Raw genomic sequence first — 10,923 nt, forward strand, 5'->3', positions numbered from 1 at the left:
CCAAATCTTTTCTCCTAGAATCAAAACTGAAGATATCGAAAGAGGACCTAAGCCCCAGGATGCGGCAGCGAAGCAATACTCTCCCCAAGAGTTTTGGCTCCCAACTTGAGAAAGACGATGAGAAGAAGCAAGAGCTGGTAGATAAAGCCTTAAAGCCTAGCGTCGAAGCCACGCTGGAATCCATCCAAAGGAAGCTCCAGGAGAAGCGGGTGGAAACCAGCCGTCCTGAGGACATTAAGGTGTGATTCTCTGAAGGCCCCGAGCCGACTGCTAATCCTAAAGCATTCCAGTCAGCGTGGTAGGATGGCAGGGCATGTCCCAGGGTCCCAATGGGAAGGGTGATAGAGCGGCACCTTTTCAAACCTCCCACACTCTGAGACGTCCAGAGAAGCAGATAAAACAAACTCAGAGTGTTTTAACTGTAGGTACTTTGGGTTTGGACTACAGACTGAAAGCAGGAAACCCTGTTGTACAGATTGCAGAATGGACTTGTTTCAGTTAATAGACAGCATGGTGACTCTCTGAGGATTAGAGACAAGCCTTTGGGAATGTGTGTCCTGTAACTGTAGTCATTGCCGGAGCCGGTAAGCTAAGCCCCATGTGCCTTGCAGCCTTGCTTACCTCAGTCCAACGTGCCTTTGCCCACGGCATGGGAGATAGGAGTACTCATAGGTGACGATTCTGCTGTGCTGTCTGTGTTTCCAGTAAGACACCAGGAATAGCTAATTCCTAGCTTTGGATCTAGCTAGGGAGAGCTGTTGTATAAACATTCTTTTTAACCTTACCGTGGGAAATTTGTTTAACTAAATAAAGAAGTCGGGACGTTCACAAATGTTTTCCCCTTTCTCGTTTTCTATCCTTGTGTTTATACAGGATATGACCAAAGACCAGATTGCTAATGAGAAAGTGGCCCTGCAGAAAGCTCTGTTATATTATGAAAGCATTCATGGACGGCCGGTACGTGAATGCACGGAATTTGCTGATTGGGGTAAATTACCTGGCTTTAGAAGTGGATCTTCTATGTTCAGTATTTTGCAGATGAGGTTCCCTGATGTTTAAAATACTCTGTATTTTCACCAGAAGTAAGCTTTCGGAAGGCTAAACCAATGATATGAGTTCCACTATCTAGTAGGTGCTAAATTTCATAAAGCTCCAAAGAAAAATTAGTTTGCAACTAAAATGTAGTCACTAGTGTCCTGCTTCGAGGGGAAAATGGTGATGGGGGATATAAATCAGTGCACAGAGCCCTAGAGTGAGGAGACGTGCCTGCCCCTCTTTCTGCCCCCATAAAGCTGTCATCGCCGGCTCTAGGCATTCTTTTCCATAAAAGGAAGGTGCTAAACTAGAATGATCTGCCCTAAAATTCAGTTTCTCTGCAATGCCGTTTGTAACCTGTGTTTGTAGAGAAGTTCTAGCTGCCATCCAGAACCAAAAGTGTGAGGAATGCAAAATATGTCTTTGGAAGCATTTGAGGCAATTTGTTATTCAGCAAGAGTGTTTATTGAACGTTTGTTGTTAGTCCTGGGGGAGAGAGTAGCATGACAGCTTCTGCTCTATTCCTTAGGGAACTCGTAATCAGATCGCCTAGTCAGTGACTCTTAGTAACCTTCTGTTAAGAATGTTGTCAAGAACCCAGCAAGACACGTTCTTAAGAGCAGGTGTAAGGAAGCATGAAGTTTATGTTCACAGATGGATTTTTATACCACCAAAATGCATAGATCTCTTTCCCGGTCTCAGCCATAGCTTTGTAATGGGGAGAGTCTTTTCATCAGAAATATGCTCTTTTAGATGAAGAAACTTCGAGAATAATGCACTAGACTCTCAGATCTGTGAGGGCAGGGATTCTGGGTTTTGTTCACCTAATGGTGAACCTGAGCCTCAGCAACTAGCACAAGACCTGACACAGGGCATGTGCCCAATAAACTATCTGTTGAATGATCCTTCATGGTATTTTGATTCTGAATTTATTAGCTTTAAATTAAAAAACAAAAAACAACAAAAAAAAACAAAAACTGGAGCTGATGATGATTGATTTTGCTGGCCTGTCCCTGCAGTGGAAAAATACTGGTGCTCTGGGATAATTTCAAGCCAAGTTTTGTTTTGGATCTTTTAAAGGCGTTGAACCAAATAATAAATGCTCCGGAGCTCTGCTACATCGTGGAACTTCGTCCTTCCCTTCTGGGGTATTCAAAACGTGTAGAGATGGAACTAAACTGCTTCTGACAGAGAGAAACCCCTTCTCCACTAAAGGGCTGTCCTCACGGCCACCAGGCAGGCCTCCATGAGGGAGGTGGGACTTATGTATCTTCCTTCTTTCCATTGTGTGGATTCAGGTTATGACATTGACAGACTCCTTTAAAGACTTCCTTGCCTGAGGCCCGAGATCTCTCAGCTGAACACTAGTCTTTACCTTACTGTCAGTGCAGGGGTTTGTGTGCCATGTTACTTGTTGCTCTGAGTTGGGCACAGAGTCTCTCATTCTGCCTGGACTGTGGCAGCATGCAGGCGGTAGGATCAGCAGACCTAGATTCAAACCTCTGCCCTGCTGACTCCGGCTCCGTGACTCGGCTGCTTAGGTAACTCTCAGAGCCTCAGTGTTTTGTCTTCATAATAGATGTCTGTTATAGGTTGTCATGGAGATTAAATGACATTACACATACACACACACACACACACACACACACACACACACACACGCACACACATTTACCTGTAGGCTGTCTGGCACTGAGGAATTAGGGCAGAGTGGCTTTGGGGAGAGATGGGTGGGATTCCTCAGTAAATGGTAGGTTTCACTTCTGGTACAATTGTATGTTCTGCCCTTCTGCTGTCTCCTGCTTATTAAATGATTGAATCAGGAGAAATGCACATTTTTTTAGCACTCTTATCATTAGGAATATGAACTATTAATTTGTGGTCCTTTCTTTCATCATTCTTTTAGATGAAGGAAGCACACTTCTGGGATCTGGATTCTAGCATCTCACAGGGCAGGGGACAAATGCTCTAGGAAGTTCAAGTGTCATTGATTCCTGCTCCTGAGTCGGGCTTTCTGCCTGTCTCTGGAACATGATACTCCAGCCTCCTCAGGAAAAGCAGAGTTCACTTGATATCTGGCCAGTCTGAAAATCAAAGAGTGAACTTTTCATTCTTAGATCTGTGATGTTGCCACGGACCCTGGACTTATAAATACAAAAAATACATATAATTCCAGAGCTAAAACATTATTGAATGTTTGTTGTTAGTCCTGGGGGAGAGAGTAGCATGACAGCTTCTGCTCTATTCCTTAGGGAACTCGTAATCAGATCGCCTAGTCAGTGACTCTTAGTAACCTTCTGTTAAGAATGTTGTCAAGAACCCAGCAAGACACGTTCTTAAGAGCAGGTGTAAGGAAGCATGAAGTTTATGTTCACAGATGGATTTTTATACCACCAAAATGCATAGATCTCTTTCCCGGTCTCAGCCATAGCTTTGTAATGGGGAGAGTCTTTTCATCAGAAATATGCTCTTTTAGATGAAGAAACTTCGAGAATAATGCACTAGACTCTCAGATCTGTGAGGGCAGGGATTCCAAACCCCGAGTTTTTTAGAAAAGCAGACGCTTAGAGCCTGATGGTTTTTTGCTGAGTCTACAGATTCTGATATAAAAGGTCACTAACAGTCAAAATCACAGGCCACATGTGCTGCTTCTGTACATGTTTTAACAAGGCTGTTTGCTCTAACGGGACACCCTCCAGACAGACCAACACATGTAAGGAGAACAAAAACACGCTCATCTACACACTGGCACATAATTCCCTATGAATTATTATTGAAGTGTGTCCTTTTCAACATTTGAGGGTCTCATCAGAAGACCACGTCACAGAAGTCCAACAGACAGCTGCAGCTCCCTGTGTTACCTTGTTTACGGACCCCGATGATGGTGGAGGGGAGAGAGTGGGTGGCTTGCTCACAGCTTCTGGGTTCTTTCTCATTGATAGATTTTAATCTTTTGTTTAAAAAACCGGGGAACTAACAGGACCCTAAACGCACCATGCTCACATTTAAATGCAACTTCTAAAGCCACATATAAATACTATCATTTGTTTATCTGCTCTTTGGGATTATTTGATCTGATCTTTGCCCAGTCAGCCTAGCATTGTTACCTGATAGTAAAGAAGAGAGGGTCACCGTTTTCCGAATCAACGGGCCAAGAATGCGGCCGTTATAAGAACGCACTTCATTTGTCTTCTCCCACTAGCGGTTTTATGACTCAGAGACACCCCTCCACACACAGATTCAGACCATTTTTTGTTTTACTAAGGAGATTTGATCTATTTTTCTGAGACTTATAGAGCAAACCAAATAGGGTAGTAAGAGACCAGTAGATGGAGATTTCTTTCCATCCAAAGCAAAGATTGAGTGGAAGGTGCTGCCTTCACCCATTAGATCTTCATAGCTAGATGTTCATGCTGCCTTGATTTGGGTGTAAACGTGTATCTTAGGCTTAACCCTATTTCCACACATTGGAAGCCTCTCAGAGCTGCCACTTAAATGAAACTTTAAATAAAGGCTTGAAGCAAGAAGAGGGAGGGGCTTCCCTGGTGGCGCAGTGGTTGGGAGTCCGCCTGCCGATGCAGGGGACACGGGTTCGTGCCCCGGTCCGGGAAGATCCCACGTGCCGCGGAGCGGCTGGGCCCGTGAGCCATGGCCGCTGAGCCTGCGCGTCCGGAGCCTGTGCTCCGCAGCGGGAGAGGCCCGCGCACCACAAAAAAAAAAAAAAAAAAAAAAAAAAAAGAAGAGGGAAAGTATGTTGAAAAGACAATATACTACTATAAGCTTGGCCTAAAGTCATTTTTAAGCAATTATGGATCATAACGATTTTCTAATTTGAATTCTGTAGTTTACCAGTCAAGAAACCGAGACTCAACCTCACTGGCTCATTCAAAGAGCTATTCTTGGTTCGGAGTGAAATCCCTGAGCAGCTGGTGACTCGAGAATAAGAGAGGTCAAACTTCCGAACAGTTTGCCCCTGGTCCACTTAATATCAGCGGCCCTTTTTTTTAACAGTTTAACCAAGGCGCTGCTTTGTTTTTCTAACTCTTGGTTAGATTTTGGCTCTGCTCACAAATCCAGGCCTGAAGTTCCGAATCCATGGATGCAACCATGTAGTAGATGGTGTAGTCATGTAGTATTTACTATTGAAAAAAATCCGTGTGTAAGTGAAACCGTGTAGTTCAAACCCATTTTGTTCTATGGTCAGATGTAGTAATAGGATGCTAGTCTGCAATGGGGAAATGCTGGCTCCTTATTACTTTTATTTTTTGCACGTCTTTTGGTCACTAAACATCTGTTGTTTATCTTACATAATATTTCACCACATGTCATGGGTTGAAAATTAGAATGTGCCTTAATCTCATCTGCAATACATGTTATGAATACATCTTGTAGTAAAAAAAAAATTATTTCATGTGTTCCAGTACGAAATTTTGTCGTTTTACATGTGAGGTTGTACAAGTCATTTATTTCTGTTCCTCACACTTATTTGTGGCTACTGTTGAGCTTCTGTTGAAGTATAACATGAATACAGAAAAGAGCCTAAATTATAAATATATATGTTGATGAGTTTTCACAAAGTAGACAAATCCACGTAACCGACATCCTGATCAAGAAGTAAAATGTGGCCTGCCCTCTGGAAGCCCTTCTCATGTCCCCTTCCAGTCAATACCATGACCTTCCACCCCACCCACAAAAGCCATTCTCTTGACTTCTAACATTATACATTTGATTTGCTTATTTTTGAACTTTGTATAATTAGAACTTTACAGTATGTATTCTTAGGTGTCTGGCTTGCTTTCCTTGGCTTTATTTTTGTGAGGTTAATCCATGATGTTGCATATAGTTGTGTCCATTCATGTTCGTGGCTGTGTAGTATTCAATTTTGGAACTTATTTGTTCTAGGGCATATGGATGGTTTCCATTTTGAGGTTCTTATAAATAGTGCTGTTATGAACATTCTTATGAATGTCTTTTGTTGAACTTAAGACCCCACTTGTTTGGTGTGTACTTAAGAGCGGAATTGATGAGTCATGTGTTTAGCTTTAGGAGATACTGCCAAATAGTTTTCCAAAGTGTTCCACCCTTGCCAGCACTGAGAGAGAGTTCCAGTTTCTCAGCATTCTTTCCGACACTTGACACGGTCTGTCTTTCATGTCAGCCATTGTGGTAGGTATGTAGTAGTGATGCCTGTGGTTCTAGCCTCACTCTTTTTTTGTATGAAATAATTCCTGTGTTCCCTTCCAGTTCTGACACTCATCTTTTATGAAATACCAAATTTAAAACTCCTTCCTATATGGTAGATAGTAAAAGCAAGAAAATGCCGCCTCTTGATATTTTGGTAACAGGAAGAGATAGAAAGAAGTGATTATTGTTATTGCTGATGACAGAAGATAAATCCTCAAGATGTCTTTGCATAATGGCAGTATTCTAACAAGTTTATCCAAAGTTCACTTATTGTTGATCACTTTGGGAAAGGCAAATAAAAAAGGCAACAAAGGATAATCAATTCATGCATAATGTAGACCTGTCTTCAAAGTTGAAGGCCCAAAAGGCCCATAAGAGAAATGGTCAAAGCGAATACTGTTTACCCTTCCTTACCTCTGTAACCTTTGCCTTATGTGTACAGTAGAAATAAAATGCAGAAGACCAACAGCAAACTTGAAACAAAGATACTTCATCTCTTACTCCATTTAAGTAAACAAATGCATATTTATGAATTTGGCATACCTATTTATATTTGAAATATTCATTCACTCATTTTACAGATAATTATGGAATACTTTTATCATGTCAGGCACTGAAATAGTTACCAGGGGTACAAAAACACAAACTCCTGGTGTCAAGGGGCTTATAGTCTAAAGAGAAGACAGACGTGTCAACAAATAGTTACTATAGAGTATAAAAATATGTCATCCATTAGGACTGCTATAATACCGTAGACTGGATGGCTTATAAAGGATAGAAATTTACAGTCCTGGAGGCTGGAAGTCCAGGATTAAGGTGCTGGTGTTTAGTGAGGGCCGACTTCCCAGTTCATAGACAGCTATCTTTTCGCTGTCCTCTCATGGCAGGAGGAGTGAGGGAATCTCTCTGGGGTCTCTTTTATAAGGGCACTAATCCCATTCATGAGGGCTCCACCCTCATGACCTAATCGCCTCCCAAAGGCCCCACTTCCAAATACCGTCACATCGGGGATTCCTTTTCAATGTATGCATTTGGAGTGGGGACGGGGGAGTGAGTGGACACAAACGTTCTGTCTATAGCAAAGCATATGTGAATTACAAGGCACGCACAGGTTGCGGTAGGTGACACGCAGGGGAGGATGAGCAGGTCTCCCGGAGAGGGGCATGTCGGAAGAAGGCTGCACAGGAGTGGGAGCTGGCTCTTGATCTGGAATTTGCTAAACCAAAGAGCAGTGAGGAGGCCATTCCAGGACAGAGGGAACTAGACAAGGAGGTGTGACACAAACTAGTTTCTCTCTGGAGCTTGAGTTATGAGAATGATGATGAGAAGCAGCAGGTAATGAAGGGCTTCAAATACTATGCCAGGTGTTTGAGCTTGATTTCTCCCCACTGCCCGTAGAGTCAGTCCTGTAAACATTTTTGAACCCTGTGCCAGATTTTAGGGCCACAGAGATGAATCAATCCATGTATTCTATGGGCATATGTTCCTTGAATACCTACTGTTTGCCAGAATTTGTCCCTAAAAACACAACAATTCCAGGGGGAAGAAAGACATTTTGTTTTTTTGTTTTTGCGGTATGCGGGCCTCTCACTGTTGTGGCCTCTCCCATTGCGGAGCACAGGCTCCGGACGTGCAGGCTCAGTGGCCATGGCTCACGGGCCCAGCCGCTCCGCGGCATGTGGGATCCTCCCAGACCTGGGCACGAACCCGCGTCCCCTGCATCAGCAGGCGGACTCTCAACCACTACGTCACCAGGGAAGCCCAAGAAAGACGTATTTTTTTTAAATGATTACAGACCTGCATGGTAAGTAGTATAATAGAAACATATGCTTTCTTCTTCCCTGGACCTAGAAAATAGTGAATCATCTGGGAACTCTCAACTTTCAAGAGTTTTACATAGGGAACTAATAATTAATATTGATCATAGTTTTGATTGAAGAAAAGCAGTACTACTGAGGGAGTGATTTCCAATGACCTGCAGCTGAAGTAGATATTTTAAATATTCACTGATTCATGTTATCAGTTTAGTAAATTTTGCAAGACTGGTGAGTCTTCAGTTGCATCACCTGTACTTTCTCTCGGCCCAGAGCGTGCTTGGCCAGCCTGGCCACCAGGAGCAGGCTTTTCAGCTCTTCTGTTCTTGCATTTCAGGTGAGCAAGAATGAACGGCAGGTTATGAAACCGTTGTACGACAGGTACCGCCTGGTCAAACAGATCCTGTCGCGAGCCAGCACCGTCCCCATCATTGTGAGTACACTGCGGCCCGGTTGTCGATTACCTGGCTGAATGGGCCCTGGCTATATTACTTGGGCCCCAACTTGCCTTCTCATGAAAGAATAGTCTCTCATAGTTGAACCTGCCGTTAATATCCATGGCCCCTAAGCTTGAGGGATGAATAATTTACCAAAGACTTCTGAGGCTACGTTTGCCAAAAATGAGCAAATCTGAGGCCGACAGAAATTTGTTTTCCCTCTTGAGGATATGCTTTGGACGTGTGCATCCATCTGACACGTGCTGGGCCAGCTTTCCCACGCTTTCCTCAGAGACAGAGCACCAAGAGGACGGGGCTGTGCCCTCGCCAGGGCCCCGCTACAAAGAGTCTTAGCGGCCTCTGTTAATAGTCTTCTCTCCACCTCCAAGAGATGGGTCAGCCCTGCTGGAATCAAATCCAGGGAGAGAGCTTCTAAGGCACTCAGGAGAGGGACCCTCCTCTTTTTGGAGGATGTAGGAAAGTGTGAGGTGGAAGAAAAGGGAGGGCAACTAACAACTGTGAACTGCGCTCAGTGGCCACCGCCCTTGGACTTCACTGCTTTTGGCCTCTGAATTGGGACTTTGTCAGGAGTAGGGAACAGCGACTGGCCCTCAGCTCGAGGAAACCCTTTCAGGCGCCGGCCAGCCTGCCCCCCCACACCCCCGATCCCAGCCCTGCTGCGAGGGCAGTGTTTCTGCCCTGTCCATCTCGTGGGGACCCTTTGCCTCTGTTTTAGCGCCCACCTCGGGATTCCTGAGGGCTCCTCTGCTGGCCTGTAGGCTTTGTAGTGAGCAGGCGCGGCCTCGCTTTTATGTTGTTACTGAAATGCGTGTTCTTCTCAGCTGCTGCTCTTCTATTCCTCCTTTAAATCTCCTTGTTTATTTCTAGGCCCAAGATGCGGTCTTTATGTCTTTTAACAGTATATTTGTTCATATTTAACGGGGCAGGGTCCAGAGACCTCAGGCAGGTGCGTTTGAAGAAAGCTACCTTTCTAGACGTTTTCTACAGAATAAATCAGTAACCTAACCAACAAAAGGATTAAATCTAAGAAGTGCTTTTTATTCCCCAGGCAGGGGTCCTTAGTGTCCCTAAGAAGGGTGACTATATAGCCTCTGTTGGTAACCTTTGCATCGCTTGATGAGCTTACGTTATCGTTAGTTGTTCTGGAAGTTATGGCGACTAGGAGGAAAGGCGGGAGGCAGGTGCTCCCCAGGTTTTTTCTGCGTGTGTGGTTAACACAGTCGTGTGCCGTCCTTGCTTTCATGTGGCCTCTGTGGGTGGGGGTCGGGGAGAGCTCTGAAGTGAAGCGGCAACTTGGACAAGAGCTTCAGTTGTGTCTGGTTTTCCTGGGACTTCTCGGCGGGGAGGGGTTCGAGTCTGTAGTTAAAAGGCAGAAGTAAATACTTGTGAGTCAGAAGGGGATGGGGAAAGAAGTTCTCCGTGTAACCTGCCTATTAACGCCTGTCGCAGGGTTCCCCTTCCAGCAAGCGGAGAAGCCCTTTGCTGCAGCCAATTATCGAGGGCGAAACTGCTTCCTTCTTCAAGGAGATAAAGGTGAAGACCCCCAGCTGCTAACCGCTTGCTACATCCGCAGCAGTGCCTCTCCCTCCTTCCCTCTCTCCCTCTCTCCCTCTCTCCCTCCTGTGGATGGAAAGCCGCTGTGATCGGGCCCTTTGGTGATGGCTTCCTGCAGCCGTCCCTAAAAATCAGTAGCTGCCACATGGCACAGGGAGATCAGCTCGGTGCTCTGTGACCCCCTAGAGGGGTGGGGGGGGTGGGATAGGGAGGGGGGGAGGGAGGGAGGGAGACGCAAGAGGGAAGAGATATGGGAGATACGTACATGTATAGCTGATTCATTTGTTATACAGCAGAAACTAGCACACCATTGTAAAGCAATTATACTCCAGTAAAGGTGTTAAAAATAAATAAATAGAACTAAATAAATATAGAAAAAAAAGTCAGTAGCTGCTTCTAACCAACCTTAAGCAGTCCTCTTTTATTTATGTTATAGACCAGCTGATCTCCTTAGTTTCATTTCATTCCCTCGCTGTTGTGTTTTGTTTTGTTTTGTTTGTTGTTGTTTGGTTGGTTTTTACTTTGCTTGCTGGGATTTTTGTTTTGTTTTCAAAATGTTTTTTGTTTTGTTTCTTTCCCCCTATTTGAGGAATGGATTTTCTGTACTCCAAAATTTTGTTAAATTAACTCATTGGGTAACTTAAAAAAAAAAATCTCCTTTACTAAGTTTATAGCGAAACCAAAATTAACGAAGGCAGTGTACGTAGCACACACAAAAAATTATCATTTTATAGACAAATATCTTAGTTGTCTTTGACAGATATGTGGGTACAGTTTCATCCACTCTCCTTTCCTCTTGCCTTCCCCCGGCACATTTAGTCCTTGGTGCTAGTTTTATAATCTGTTCTTTTTTTTTTTTTTTTTTTTTTTTTCGTTTC

At 44.1% G+C, this 10,923-nt stretch overlaps 1 protein-coding gene across 1 annotated transcript in view; it reads left to right on the forward strand.

Annotated features, from left to right (window-relative positions):
* The window catches only part of LOC103075703 (protein FAM13A), a 93,669-nt gene that overhangs the window by 73,714 nt on the left and 9,032 nt on the right, over positions 1-10,923 (forward strand). The window contains exons 10-13 of the mRNA XM_007450669.1: positions 19-239; positions 874-957; positions 8,371-8,466; positions 9,941-10,024. Of these exons, the coding sequence (XP_007450731.1) occupies positions 19-239; positions 874-957; positions 8,371-8,466; positions 9,941-10,024 (485 nt within the window). The remainder of the gene's footprint in view (positions 1-18; positions 240-873; positions 958-8,370; positions 8,467-9,940; positions 10,025-10,923) is intronic.

Source organism: Lipotes vexillifer, unplaced genomic scaffold (genome assembly GCF_000442215.2).
Source record: "Lipotes vexillifer unplaced genomic scaffold, Lipotes_vexillifer_v1.1 scaffold34, whole genome shotgun sequence".
Classification (NCBI taxonomy): domain Eukaryota; kingdom Metazoa; phylum Chordata; class Mammalia; order Artiodactyla; family Lipotidae; genus Lipotes; species Lipotes vexillifer.